The 14382-nt window shown below is 52.9% G+C and overlaps 6 protein-coding genes across 6 annotated transcripts; 3 read left to right on the forward strand and 3 right to left on the reverse strand.

Annotated features, from left to right (window-relative positions):
* Window positions 1-1767: 1767 nt before the first annotated feature.
* J4E90_006479 (uncharacterized protein) lies at window positions 1768-3040 on the reverse strand (the record flags this gene model as incomplete). Its single annotated transcript, XM_051436024.1, has 2 exons — window positions 1768-2478; window positions 2531-3040. The coding sequence occupies 2 exons, from the start codon at window positions 3038-3040 to the stop codon at window positions 1768-1770; spliced, it is 1221 nt and encodes a 406-aa protein (XP_051289818.1).
* Window positions 3041-3652: 612 nt separating this feature from the next.
* On the reverse strand, window positions 3653-5408 carry J4E90_006480 (uncharacterized protein; the record flags this gene model as incomplete). Its single annotated transcript, XM_051436025.1, has 2 exons — window positions 3653-5089; window positions 5145-5408. 2 exons carry the CDS (start codon window positions 5406-5408, stop codon window positions 3653-3655), a joined length of 1701 nt encoding a protein of 566 aa, XP_051289819.1.
* Window positions 5409-6592: 1184 nt separating this feature from the next.
* Window positions 6593-7650, forward strand: J4E90_006481 (uncharacterized protein; the record flags this gene model as incomplete). The annotated part of the gene is made up of 4 exons (XM_051436026.1): window positions 6593-6734; window positions 6782-6873; window positions 6923-7287; window positions 7335-7650. The coding sequence occupies 4 exons, from the start codon at window positions 6593-6595 to the stop codon at window positions 7648-7650; spliced, it is 915 nt and encodes a 304-aa protein (XP_051289820.1).
* Window positions 7651-8926: 1276 nt separating this feature from the next.
* On the forward strand, window positions 8927-9809 carry J4E90_006482 (uncharacterized protein; the record flags this gene model as incomplete). Its single annotated transcript, XM_051436027.1, has 2 exons — window positions 8927-8931; window positions 9461-9809. The coding sequence occupies 2 exons, from the start codon at window positions 8927-8929 to the stop codon at window positions 9807-9809; spliced, it is 354 nt and encodes a 117-aa protein (XP_051289821.1).
* A 1104-nt stretch (window positions 9810-10913) lies between these two features.
* Window positions 10914-12767, forward strand: J4E90_006483 (uncharacterized protein; the record flags this gene model as incomplete). The annotated part of the gene is made up of 4 exons (XM_051436028.1): window positions 10914-10918; window positions 10976-11177; window positions 11353-12155; window positions 12209-12767. The coding sequence occupies 4 exons, from the start codon at window positions 10914-10916 to the stop codon at window positions 12765-12767; spliced, it is 1569 nt and encodes a 522-aa protein (XP_051289822.1).
* A 411-nt stretch (window positions 12768-13178) lies between these two features.
* J4E90_006484 (uncharacterized protein) lies at window positions 13179-13469 on the reverse strand (the record flags this gene model as incomplete). Its single annotated transcript, XM_051436029.1, has 2 exons — window positions 13179-13333; window positions 13391-13469. 2 exons carry the CDS (start codon window positions 13467-13469, stop codon window positions 13179-13181), a joined length of 234 nt encoding a protein of 77 aa, XP_051289823.1.
* Window positions 13470-14382: the final 913 nt, after the last annotated feature.

Consider the following 14382-nt stretch of genomic DNA (forward strand, 5'->3'; position numbering starts at 1 on the left):
CAGTAAGAGTTATTCGGGACGACTTTGCAGCCATCAGCCAGACTTGGGTTCTGTTTCAGGCGTTAGTATATGCGTAGAGTGTTGTGGCGTTCGTGTCGTACATATTCCGTCAACTGCGCATCTGTGAGTCCCCAGTATGCACCTATACTGGTGCATGTGTCGGTCTCTGCGGCGACATGCCACCATGAGCAGTCTGCGACGGTGTCTGGAGCCGCAGTAGTTGGAGGCTCCTCGAGATACGCTGCGCTGAGCAGTGGTAGCAAGCCAAGACCGATAGTGAGTGGTGATAACATGGTGCAAGTATTTCGCGATGTGATGCAATATCGGCCGTGAAGATGTGAGCAAAAAGAGCGGACGATGGAGTATCTTTATACAATAAGCGCCATGTACCTAGATTTGACGGCGCCGGACCTAGACAGCATGCTGCCTGTGCAGTGCATTAGCCATATACAACATTCCAGGCTTCCATGGGGCCTGATGATCCAGCTCTAGGGCAAACGTCGTGCGAAATCCCGCTTCCCGAGGAATCAAGTAAGAACTTGCCGAACGGGGACGCTGGCAGCCTAGACGGGTGGAGAATTTCGCAGGATCTACGGACCCCTTGGACGCCTGATGACCAGCAACGAATCAGAGACGAGATGGCAGGGCATGTATGTAGCGCAGATTTAGAGCTCGGACTTGCACGGCGACGAGAGTTGTATGTTAGGGTTTACAAGGCGTAAATTCAGTCGGTGTTGATGATGATTCTTACTATACCAGGCCTGGTCTAAGGCGACAGCGCGTTCCGAGGTCCCGTCCGCGGCTTCCTCAAGATTCCAAGCCGCACAACGATGCAGCAACCAAATGTGCAAAGCACGTATTGCAGTCGCAGGTCTCGCAAGAAAAAGCAGCTTGCGAACCATCCATCGCAAAGCTACCATGCACATCATCACACCCTACCCACACCTCCCCGCTTGCCACCACCCCTCCTCCAGACCAACACCCCCGAACTAAAACTTACGAACCAAAACACCGCGCTCAGAAACGCAAACGCCTGAGCCGCATTCCACCTACTGCACATCCCATTCCTAACCATCATCTGATTCCACGCCCAGTTACTACCACAATCCATACCATTCCTATAATAATCCTGCAGCAAGCCAAAGGCAGCGACCCAAGCGCCGCAAAAGATAAGATCGCCGACAAAATTGACGATGTGAGACGTGGTGGGAAAGAGCCAGAGGAGAGATGCGACGACCGATATGCCGGCTATCATGACGCTGTAGATGAGGCGGCCGTGGCAGTCACTGGCGTCCATGTGGCGGATTTGGTGGAGCAGGATGGATGTCAGGACTAGGACTACGGCTGCGCAGACGAATTGCGCGAAGCGGAGGGTGATGGATAGGATGCGGGAGAGGATTATTGTGATGTTGTGTAAATGTAGTGAGTGAGGCTTGCTGACTTGTAGAATGTAGATTGAGGATTGGGATGACGAGTAGATAGTCGGAGTGGTGGAAGTGGAGAAATTTGGCGTCTTGTAGTAGAGATAGATATTTCTTCTTGCTCGCGTCTTGGGGGATATTTGCTTTATATCTTCAAGTATCCATTTGACAAGCAAACGCGCGCGCAGACAATGAAGCTGCTGTACATGGAGGCATTATGAGTTCTTTTTCTAGTGCGGTTGCTTCCCATCACCTGCCTTTAGACCAACGGCCTCTGTTTGCGCGCTTTGCTACGTGACACCGCCAATCAAAGAGGCCTTATGCATCGTACCCATCGAGCTTCTTACTACAACCCATCATAAACCCCCTTCTCGGCCATGAACCATGCCGGGATGACCTTAGGATCTCCATTCGGAAGCACCTGCGAGGCCAGCATACCCGCAACCCCCTTCTCCCTGTCCACCCACCAGAAGCAGTTACACAAGCCCATCCACCACAGCGTATTAGCCCCGCGACCAGACTGACCCGGCTCGATTGTGATGAAACCGCCAAAGCCCCATCCCTGAGGAGGGTTTCCGGGCTGGGGATACATATCTGCTGCTTGGTTGACGAGCAAAGGGTTCGCTGGTGGGACGTTGGCACGTGCAAAGTCGGGCTGGGAGGGGATTTGGTTCTCCCACATGAGGTCGACTGTCTCCTTCTTAAGGATGCGCTTCTGGGTCTGTGGACTCGTTCCGTCGTTCAGTAGAGCAGCGAGGATCTTGACGTATTCGCTTGGTCTTGACCAGAGTCCCGCGCCGCCGGACTGGAGGAATTCTTTTTGACTCTCTTTGGGGCAAGACAGAGGGCCGTTGTAGAGGTGCTCGCGTTCTTTGAGGGTGCCGTCGGTCTCGCGTTGGTGCATGTGTGCCAAATTCTTTTGCGCTTCCTTGGAAGGGAACATGGTTGCGCCTTCTGCGGCAATGCCTACGGGCGTGAAGACGTACTCTTGAAAGTATTCTCCTAGTGTTTGCCCCGTGACGCGTTCGAGAACGATACCGGCCCAGTCCATGTTGACCTGCAATTTTGTCAATACCTGGGACGGGACGAAGGATGTAGATGCAACTTACGCCGTATTCCCACATACTGCCCGGCTGGTTTACCAGCTTCGCGTCGAGAATGTCGCGTTTGTCTCCACTGCTCCCTTCGATGCCATCCGCTACGAGCCTCGGATCCGCGAATCGGTATCCGAATCCTGCGGTATGGCTTAGTAGCATTCGTACCGTGATTCCCTTCTCTTGCTCAACACCATTGACACCATCTGCATAGACCTTCTTCTCTGATAATTCCGGCACGGTTTTCTTGACGAATTCAGCGTCATCCAACGGTACCTTGCCCTGTTCGACAAGCTGCAGCACAGCAATTGCAGTGACCAGTTTTGTGCAAGAAGCAATCCAAAAGGTGGTAGTCTGAGTGTTCATAGGCTCCTTGGAGTCTACACCCAGCATACCTGAAGCATGCTCGACAAGTGTTTTGCCCGATTTGTCGATAGCGTGGAAAGCGAGACCCGGTGAGCCATCTCCAATGAAACCATCTAGTGTGCTCTTGATATCTTCGATAGCTTTAGTGGAAAGAGGCATGGTGAGAACTGTTCTGTGGTTGTATACAGGAGTTTTATCGTCAAACAGATCGGTCTTATAGAAGTTGCGCTATGTACCGAGGGTATCAATGTCCCGCCTCCAGCATCACACATACTACGCCGAATCTAGACATCAGTAGTGGAGGTATGTAACTAGTTGTGGTCGACGTAAGCCACCGCCCGAGCACGTTCAGGGGCCATACGGATAGGGAAGACCAATGAAAGGTACCGGACACGAGATAACCGAGCAGGGCGAACATTTGAGACGTGGGCTTGTTGATATTGAACCTATGAGTCGCATAACCAGTGATGGTAGAGGTTGCTCGCTCCACCCTACGCTACCCCGCAGCGGGGCATCATTCGGGTCATTCGTACAGCAGTGCACATCCGACGAACTAATATAGCGTGCCTTCAACGTGAGCTTACTGTTTTACTACAAAACAGGACTCATGAAGCGACTTCATGTCTCTCTCTGGATGGCATTCTGGTTCCCTCGGAACATACTTCAAAACATGTGACATTCGTCAGCGATTGATTTGACCCGGTGGGATTTGGGTACCAAGATCTGTGGAATCCACAGGGCGTATTAGGAATAAGACAAGCGATGCGGCCTTCAGCCTCGCTTTAGTACCGCTTTCAGCTCCTTCAAAGCAGCCATGATCAGTGGGACGGCAACTGGCCCTAGTAGGGGTAGGTACACAGCGACCTTGTGCTCGTCAGGGAAGTAGACCTGTCCGACCATTGAGCGCTCGAAGAAAGCTTTTTCGGCCTCCACCTCTGCAGCACGGGCATGTTCCAGAGCGCTTGCGAAACGGCCATCTCGAAGGAAGTCGCAGGCTTGCTGTAAATGTGCAATCGTCTCTTGCGTAGACTGGGCAACGTTATCGGGTACTGGGATAGAAGGAAGCTTCTGGTACACTTGAGCTAAGGCTCCCAATGTGGAAGATGCTGAGAAGATAAGGGATGCAGCTCGGACGCGTTCAAGGGTCGAGATGCGAAGTGGCAAAGATGCCGGACTCTGCGGCAGACCGAACAACGAGATGAGCTGATTTGAGAATGTGTGCATCGCTGGTGCGAGCATTTCAGCAGTCAAAGCAGCCGGCGTGTCTGCCTCGCCCTCCAAGTTTAGTATGTGTACACCACCCCATTGCGGAATTAACCAGCTGTTCCCTGCATTCTCCCTGACCACAAGTGGAGACTGCGTGTGATCCGGTACATACAGAATGAAGTTGACGGTCGGCCCCTCGCCAATGCTGGGACTGAGGGGCCACTCAGCCGCGTTCACGAACCCACTAAGGTCTTCCTTGCGGAGAGTCCATGCCTTTGTAGCTTCATCGTATTCCGGCTGGCGGACCGACGGAGCGAATGTTGCGTAGAGCTGTACTTGCGTATCGACGGTGAAGTTGCTGATGGCGGAGAAGGCGTCAAGAAGGGGGCTCATGTACGTCTGGAGAGCAGTCTCGATGTCCCACTGCGAAGGTGCGTAGGAGGGACTGAACAAGGAGAACGTCAGGTGGTATGTTGGAGCATACTTCAGGGCGCGCGTGGACTGGCGCTGAAGCTCTGCGGACATTTCTGGAGAAAGCGCCTTCACTTTGGCAGCATGTGCACCAGAAGTTACCGACAAGACGTGCGCCAACTGCGCCTGCTCTTCCCCAAATATGTTGTGTAGTTCCTGAGCAAGGAATGTAGCGAGACTCGAGCCAGTCGACGACTGCGATGGAATCTGGTTTGGCGAGTAGTACACGTCTAGCGTTGGGGAATATGGCTGCAGCTGCGACCGTGGCGTTGTGCCCGTCTCGACAGGTATCAGTCGGATGACCAGGGCCACGTCCTTGTCATCGCTCTGGATGCTTGTTCCATCGACAATGACTTGTTGCGAGGCGTTTTGCTGCGAGGGAGAATCGGCGAGCATCAGTCGGAGGTGGTGGGCAGAGAAGTCGTTGATATCGTCGAGAGCATGTTGCGTCGTACGGAGGAGATGTTGCGCATCCGTGGAAGGGATCGGGGCCTCTACAGCGATGCGCAGAGGGAAGACTGGCTTACAGACCTGCCGCGGTGTCAGCTATGTTGTTGACAGGGTGCTATACTTTGGAGGGTTCTACCTTGCCCTCAGCCCAGTCCGTCATGTCCTGCAGTGGCAGCTCTGCCCTGTAGATGGCCGTTGTCTTCAGCCATATTGGTAGGCCCAGAAACACCACGACCACCCAAAAGGAGAGGATGGACAGGCGGCGCAGCCATAAGCTCTCTTTCGTCTCGGGCGGAGGCTGCTTAGCCAATGCTGCCGCGGTGGGGGTCGAAGGCGATTGAGCGGACGTCTGCTTCAACTCGGCCGCCAGCGACGCGTCGGAATCATTTGGTGCAGCCATGTTGCGGTTGACTTGTTCCATGCTGTCACTTGGGGCAATGTCGCGCTAACACAAGCGTCCGTGCGTCTGGGTCCACCATTCACGCTCACACGAGACATCTCCAGTACCTCGCAACCACTTCATCTAAGAAAAAGAGTAAGTGCCCTAGAGCTCACGTTGACGTCAGATCCTCTACTTTGCATGTTTTTATGTTAATGTAGGCTAGAGACTTGTTAAGGTTTTCTATGAATGAGGTGCAACCACGCTACTGCGCCATCATTCATCCTCATAGGACAGCAGTGGACTGTGATTCATTCATGTTCTCTGTTCTCCATCATGAGCTCTCTTCTTTTAAAGGAGCTTCGAAACGTGGAAAGCGTCAATGCAGACACAAAGTCCACCCTACTAACCTCGGGAGAGTCGGATCCTTGGCTAGGATCAGATTCAAGGAAACGCGTGCAAGCAAGGCTGACTAGGCTTTTAAGAGCGCGTTATCCTGTCAGCTGAGAAGCTTCGTAGATCTGGCCTCTGCCAAAAGGAAGCAGTACTTAGGTAGTCAAGCGGGCCCGAGCTGCAACGAGCGATTGAGTTTCAGCTTACTTTGTATGCTTTCTAGCGTGCGGTCTCCAGGCATATCCCGAGAGCCAGACAATTTGCGCAGAATGTTTGAGTGTCCTATTTACCATCTTCAATTTCATGTCTCGTGATAGCAACATGTTCTGTGGTCGTGCTTTATTGATGGTCTGCTCGTGAACACATGGTCCGTGCGTGACAATATGAGTGAATTCCAATGAAGCTACATTCAGCCCTCACGCTGGATTTCTTGATCAATCACGAATCACCTAGCTTCCGAGTAGCTTCGCACTATTCATCACTCATCTCATAGCTCATCATGGTTGTTTCAGGGACGCATGCGATCGAGACAGGCCAGCAAGGGTCAGCACGCGGGGAGCTTCGATCGACGTTCTTGCCCCGCCGACTAGACTACTTGCAGCGACAAACGGTCCGTGCTAAGCGGGGTTGCATATCTGGGGAAGGAGAGCTACAGACGTGACGCGGTGCTTGGGCACGAGACTATAGTAGCTACCCCTCTCAGCTGAGACAGCTTCGCTCCTTCCTACTACTCTCTCCTCCAACAACTTCATGCTCACTTCAACAACTTACTCAGTCCATTTCAACTCACATCCTACTCCAAATCATTCACAATGAGTGCAATCGCTGACAGCACCGATGGCCCTGTCGAGCAGGTCAAGGTGCTGTTTGCCCTGTTCCCGGGCTACAACACGCTCGACGTGGCAGGTCCGCTTGAGGTCCTCAGTCGTTCCCTCCAGGACTCCAAGGACAAGTGTAAGCTTAGAAGCTCAGTCAATTGGATGTTTGTTGACACTCCACAGCTAGCAAGGCGTTCAACTGCCAGTTCGTCGGCACTGCTGCTGCCATGACGTCCGTCCAGGGTCTCACCATCAAAGCGGACATGGACTATGATGTAAGCATACCCGCGAGAAGCAAGGAACCTACGCTGACATCCATCTCAGGACGCCAACGACGAGCTTGAGGACTTCGACGTCGTCATTGTTCCCGGTGGTGAGGGTGTCTTTGAGGTCCTCAAGAACAAGTCTGAGCCTCTTGGCCTCCTCACCAAGTACGTCGAGCTCCAGGAGAAGAGTCCCAGCAAAGAGCGCACCATCCTCGCCATCGACGTCGGTGCTCTGCTCCTCGCTCAGCAGGGCATGCTCGAGGGCCTTGCCGCTACAACCCACCCAGACTACTACGTCCGTCTCGAGACCATCTGTCAAGATGCGGCTAGACGCGACATGTCGGAGCGTACAGACGTCATGGAGGAGCGGTACGTTGTCAACAACGCTCGCTTCGACCTAGGCGAGAACCCCGACGACAACCCGTAAGTAGGCCTTGAATTGCGGTGGCATGCAACGCTCACCATTACAGGTACATCATCAAGAAGTCGCGTGAGCCGCCCAGCGCTCCCGAGGGCACCAACATGGGCCATGCTCGTAGGAAGTCGATCGCTCGCAAGGGCAGCAACGCCTGGCGCGACTCTCGCCGCCGCGAGTCGATCGCTCGACGTGCTTCCATGCCCCTGGGCGGTATGCGCGTCATCACCACTGGCGGTGTGACTGCTGGGCTCGATGCCAGTCTATACTTGGTGGGTTCTTTGGCTTCTCACGACTCGGCTCTGGAGGTCGCTCGTGCTATGCAGTATTCTTGGGTCAAGGGCGTTACGGTCGATGCGATCGATGTTTGAGCTACGGCTCCCGCGCGACAAGCGAAGGCGTTTACGAGGAAAGGGTTGAACGGAGATCTGAGAAGATCATCTGGAACATGTCGGGAATCATAGAGATTTACCACGACGAATCATGTGAGGATTCATTCGAGAGTATGTAAAGAATCAAGAAATTCTAAAAGAGCTTTTCGGGAGTTTGAGGTGTCGTTGCGAGAGCGGCCGTGCCAGTGCGAAGCTCAAGCGTCTCCACAAGCTCCACAAGCTCCACAACAGGCGGACAACCGATCTTCCGCTCTTTACCTCACCGTCACCGGTTCCCACAGGATTTGCATCGCAACTTGCGCAGCCGTCAATCTTATTTGCATTGGCTTGGTTACAGCCTTCATCATGACGCGTGTGTCATCTCCAATGAACGATTGCGCGGCGGGACCGGTCCATCTCGGCCAGCTTTCCACAGCCATCGCAGCTCGGGAAATCCCGTTCACACTGCTAATCACAGCGTCCACCACTTCCGTGCATCAAGTGTACACTGACCTCGCGGACCAGAACTATATAAAAGTGTAAGACTTTCAAGGTTGTGAGATCACTAACGCATATGCAGTAATGGTCGTCTCATGCGGAAGCGTGTGAGCCACTGGATGTCTGCATGCATTTTCGTCACAGTAATCGACGGACTTTATCCGCGGGCGTAGTATGTTGAACCTGGTATCTCGAAGCGTTCAAACGAAGCAAGCTCTACTCTCCGCCTCATCGACCTCGACACGGCGCAGTGCAAGCTCGATGTTAGGCCAATCCCTGGAATATGCCGACGACGCTGTCCACATGATCGCTACGGGTCCTTGAACATCATGCTGGCAACTGAAGAACTTCTCCTTCGATTTTACTTCATTACAAATCCCACAGACTATGCCTAGACGTCGTTCTCAAGCTCACTGTGCCCCGTCTGACTGAGTCTTGGAGAGCTGCCACCAAGAACCCGTCGATCATCGCTTGCCCACACGAAGACTTTGACGCTTTGACTGGCTTAGCATTACGGCCGTCGTTTCCAGAGCGAGCTTCTAACTATACTCAGCCAGTGTCTCAGTATGCCTGAGCTCTTTCAGTACGCTTACATGGTCCTGGGCCTATCATCTCCATCGCCTGCCTGCCATCTAGCTGATTCTGGGCGTGATCCTAGGATGATTCAGCAGACGGACACGATATGAACTCTTTCTTAGCGCCAAGAATCGCCGAATGTGTAATGCTACCATCAGATCTTGTTCTCCGTTGGGTGAAGCGACGGATTTCCCGCCCCCGCATGAGGTAAGCAGCAACCGAAGCGCTTCGTCCCGAACCAATCGCGGAACATGTGATGTCAAGACTGATGCATGAAGATGGAGCTGTCTTAGCAGCCAAGTCTTTATAATCCAGGTCACTTCGGGATTTTGTCAACTTTCTGCTGCGATCGTCTAGTTGTTGACTTCGTATCTCACCTAAGAAGTCGCCCTGTAAGGATATGCTGCCTTACTCTGAGCTGTTCATCGCTCTCGTCTGGCGTGACTGACACAAGGCCGCATCGAAACTCCAGCTGGAGCCAGTAGGAGTGACAGGAACACCGTTGCTTACTGGGAGACATTCTGAGTGCCACCCAGGCAGGACGAGCAGAAGGATTACGACTACGTCGCCAAGTAAACAGCTGTTGTTGAACGACCGGGCCTATCACACGTTCAAATACGAAACATACAGGACGCCTATAGACGACAACGACGGGGGTGGTGAACAACGGAGGCTGGAACATGTAGCCAACGGAAAACCATAAATACCCCCTCGACTGTCTCTTCTTTCTTCTCAGAATGACAACACGCAACCTAAACGGCAATTGGATTGACACTCTCCGAAGACAGTACGTCTACGACCTGAAAGACGACTCTCCCCATCCTATCAAATACCTTCTTTACAATCCCCACAAGAAGCAAGACTTGTACTTTGTCATTCCCAACAAGATCGAAGAGCCGCAACTAAGACGCTCCCTTGTCAAGTACCACCTATCTACCAAGGGTACCTCAGTCGTCGAGTGGGAGAACGAGCACATCCAAGTCATCTACCACCCTCGATACGCAAAGGAGCTACGAGAAGCCGCCCAGTCAACCAGCGAAGCAGAAACCCAGAACGAATCACCAACTCCCGAACAGCAAACATGAAGTTCACCCTCGCCACCGCTCTTCTTCTCCTCGCTCCCGCGCTTATCAAAGCCTGGAAGTTTGAGGTCTTCGAAGAAGACTGCATCACCTCTACTGACTTCAACGAAGGGGACGACGATGTAGAGTGTGAAGATACGGCGGAGCCGCACGGGTGTTTCCGCATCTCTGAGATGGGTAGCTGCGAGATATTCTTCCACGCGGATGCTGATGAGTGTGAGGATGGCGAGGTCACTATGTCGTACACGGCTACGGACCAGGATCGCGATATCACGCCTGACTTTGAGTGGAACAACTGGAGCGTTCAGTGCTAGAACTGGAAATGATTGTACGTCGTGTGGGAGTGAAGGGTGAGATGTTTGGTCCGGTGGACTGTCCAATCGCTAGATACTTTACCTAGGTATTCTCTTATTTCTTTGAAGTATCGCTGTGATAGCATGTCAGTCGTTAGATAAATACTACAATCGAATCTGTACAGATCTAGAGCGTTGACGTAGACGTCGCAAAGTCAATGCGGACGTTGAAAACCACAGGAGCGTAGTGTAGACGAAGCCGTCTGATCATTGCCTAGGTGCACCGCAATAGGCGGCAGGCTTTCAGTGCTACTTGAGCTACTCTCACTTTTTTGATGTCGGAGTAGTGAAAAGAATGATCGGTAAACTTCATACAACTTGCAGAGTATCTGTTCACTTCAACGTCACCTAGACTACGACGACGCTCAAGGCCTCCATGGTATCTTCACGAGCGCTGCAATCAACGGACATGAGAACCTGCCTAATTGGGACGTTCCACCTCACGCTAGTGGGCACTGACATGACCAATCACAACCACGAAGTGACAGACCCGCCTAAACTTGCCCTCCCCTGCTCGCGTCTTCCCCAACGCAAACCGCCATGTCTTGGCCACGACGAACCTAGGCAAGCCACAGATGTCGCAACACATGGGCGCAATGATTGGACAATGAGTGTTCATCACGTCTTCTTCGCGACTGAAGCGTCTTGGCTTCTGCGCGTCTGTCTGTGCATGATGCGTGTGCCCAGCTTCAATTCCTCTCGAGGATATAGTCCATCCTTCCATTAGCACAACCATCGCATCACGACAACGCGCATGAGGTAACCATCACTACCAATGCCACTTCAGTCACTCATAAGTTCGCTTCGGCGGCGCAGTCATCGCGCCGCGCCTCCTCCAGCGCACTTGCAGGCAAATACCGAGAAGATCCAATGGCGTCTCGTCGAAGTGTTTACCCGCATGTGGGATCTAGGGTTCACTGCCTTTGGAGGGCCGCCTGTGCATTTCCAGATTCTGCATCGCAGGTTTGTGGAGGGAGTGGGGTTTCAGGGTGGGAGTAAGTGGTTGGATGAACAGACTGTAAGTATGCGTGTGCAGATGCGTAGTAGTAAGCTCTATGGTAGAAGTACCAATGAACTGGGTTTCAAGGAAGAGCTAGGAAATCTTCTTGAGACCGGATGAGAAGATGGAGAGATGAACCACTCCCTCGACTACCTCTACAACAGAATGCCGCGCAACTAACAACACTCCCCAGTATCAAGAACTCTTCGCAATCTGCCAAGCACTCCCCGGCCCCGCGTCTACCAAGATGTGCTTCTGCATTGCCCTCCTCCACGCGGGTATAGTCTCCGCCGTCTTCGCCTTCCTCCTCTGGAGTCTCCCCGGCGCAATCGGCATGTACGGTCTCTCACTCGGCGTGCAAAAGATGCCCGAACGCCTCCCACCCATCGTGTATGCCCTGCTCTCCGGTCTCAACGCCAGTACCGTCGGTATTGTCGCACTAGCTGCTGTTCAACTAGCTGAAAAGGCTATTAAAGACCGTGTAACACGTATCCTGGTGATCTTCGGTGCGTGTGCGGGACTGTGTTATAATGCGCTTTGGTTCTTCCCCGTGTTGATTGTTATCGGTGGACTCACGACGGTGGTATGGGATGTCTGGCTTGGGCGGCGCGTGGGTAAGATGAGAGCTGCGTATCTGGCTAAGAGGAGGAGAGCGAGGAATGAACAAGGTGATGCGGAAGAAGTTTCGGCTACCACGCAGACCATACCTATTGAACTTCAGCGACCGGAAGCTGTGAAGAGGAGGGTTGGGACGGGTAGCTCGACTGATCGTATTGTGCCTGAGCAGGAAGAGGCAGGGAGGAGTCATGCAGGTGAACATCCAGTTGTTGATGATGTGATTGCGACGAATGAGCCTGTAGCTGATGTTAAGACGCATAACATCTCGGTCAAGGTTGGCATGTCGCTTATCGTGGGATTCCTTATCTCATTCATCGTCGTTATGGTCATCCGTGGAACGGTATCCAGCACCCGGTCCTTCGATGTTTTCTCCAACATGTAAGCACCCTGTCTACCCATCCAGCTCTTCCCACTAATCTCACACTGCACAGGTATCTAGCCGGCACCATAATCTTCGGCGGCGGGCCCGTAGTGATCCCCCTCCTCCGCTCCTACGTCGTAGACCCAGGCTGGGTATCGCCCCGAGACTTTCTCCTGGGCCTCGCCATCATCCAAGCCTTCCCCGGCCCCAATTTCAACTTCGCGGTTTACCTTGGCGCTTTGGCCATCGCCTCAGCTCCTGCTTCTACACCGACCATCGTGGGCGCCCTCCTTGGTTTCATTGGCATCTTCTTCCCTGGCATTGTGCTCGCAGTCGGTGTGCAGTCTATCTGGCAGGTTATGCGCACCAAGGCTTGGGTGGCTAGTCTGCTAAGAGGTATCAACGCGACTGCTGTGGGACTGGTGTTCACGGCTGTGTATAGACTTTGGGAGATTGGTTATCTGACGCCGGAGAGCAGTGATGGGAGGAGTTTGGCAGATGAGCCGTGGTGGGTGGTTGTTGCTGCTATGGCATATGCGGAGACGGCTTGGTTTGGTGTGCCGCCTGCCATAGCGATTATCATCGGCGCTGTTCTGGGACTGGGATGGTATGGGGCAGTCGGCCATTAAGAGACTCATTCGCTCGCACTTCACACAGATTTCCGTTGTGCGAGATGATGTAGGACAAGACACAATATGTGTATGTGTTGTTTGGACTATCTGTTGTACAAATACTAGATAAGAATCATACCAAAGGGAATGATTAGGGGAGATGCAACCCGATAAAAGGACCTCGACCCGCCAGCAAAAACATATACTTAAGAAATTTGGGCCCGAATTTGGGCGAAAAGAAGTACCAGCAAGCAAGCCAGTATTATACGCCCTCAGCACCGAAGCCTTGACCATCTTGTAACCAATGAATCCCAGTCCGAACGCCATAACATGCCGGTAAAAAATCCGAAGGAAAGCAGTAGTAGCACAAAAAGACATTGTGATCTCCATCCGGGCATGAGTCACGCCGCTAGACGACCACCGCCTCGTCTAGTTGTAGTATCCCCCATTTGGCGCGGAAGTAGACGTGTTCGGATCGTTGATCTTTCCGCCTCCATTGTGAATGACTGGCGGGTTCTTGTATGATTTGCTGCGTGACGAGCTACCGGAGTTTGTGTACAGGCTCGATGAGGCGGCAGAGTAGGCTGCAACAGTGTTAGAGTCATATCTTTGGGGTGATCTGATAGAATTTGGGAACGTACATGTGGAAGATGTCGAGGGACGGGATGCGTAGGCACCCTTGCTCTGGCCGTAAGAGCCGTAAGATGAGCTGGACGACATGGTTGGTTGGTGTTGAGGGTGTTGGAGGCGTTTGGCTGCCAGTTGTGATTCGAGAAGATCAGATGAGTGATCGGCGTGTGCTGTGTGATAGACGGTAATAGAGTTGTATCGGGTGTATACGAGACGAAAAGGGCGTATCGTGATTGTAATCCAAGGTAGACCGTTGACTGAAGACCAACACGAGGACAACTGTCACTCTTCTCGAAATATGCTTGATATGACTGTAGATAATTGATCGATTGACTGATGAAGAGAAGAAAGATAGCATCCATCCACCTCGACCTACGACTATTTATTCCAGGCAGACAATACCTGAGGCCGCCAACCTAGGAAGACTCACCACTCGCAACGTTGACTGTTCTTTGTCGCCATCGGAGTTCTCCTAACGCTCAATGTAACGCCGTTGCCTGGATAGCTGGGCTAGGCGCGTGGTCGAGGTGAATGACTGCGCGATTGCGATGATTCACACGCGTGGCTATGTTCACCTCGGGACAAGTCCTGAGGCAGGACACGCGTGTGCGCGAATCAGCGATTAGGCTGCACTTTCGGTTCACCATTTGAACTGCCAAGAGGAAGAGTCATCATCGGCGGGTGCGGATTTACCGAAGGAACCAGTTCAATCGGCGTCGACTAAGGTCGGGTCACGGCTAGAAAGGATCGAGGTGGTGACTCGCATGGCGCAAAGGGCGTACGCGTTGCAGCCATCTCCTGCAAGGCACATCAAGCGAATCGAACCTATGAAAAGGCAGCAGGAAATTTGTCAGAGACGCGTTACCCAGTGACGTGCCTGACACCCCAGGCGACAGCGGTGCCCGAAACGGATAATGACAAAGCGGACAGGACTGGTGAATGAGAAAGTCACCGGTTGACCGAAAGAAGATGGGGTGTGGGGGCTGGAGGCAATGTAGGTGCC

The sequence above is a fragment of the Alternaria incomplexa genome, assembly GCF_024043165.1.
Source record: "Alternaria incomplexa strain BMP 0042 chromosome Unknown scaffold_9, whole genome shotgun sequence".
Taxonomy (NCBI): Eukaryota; Fungi; Ascomycota; class Dothideomycetes; order Pleosporales; family Pleosporaceae; genus Alternaria; species Alternaria incomplexa.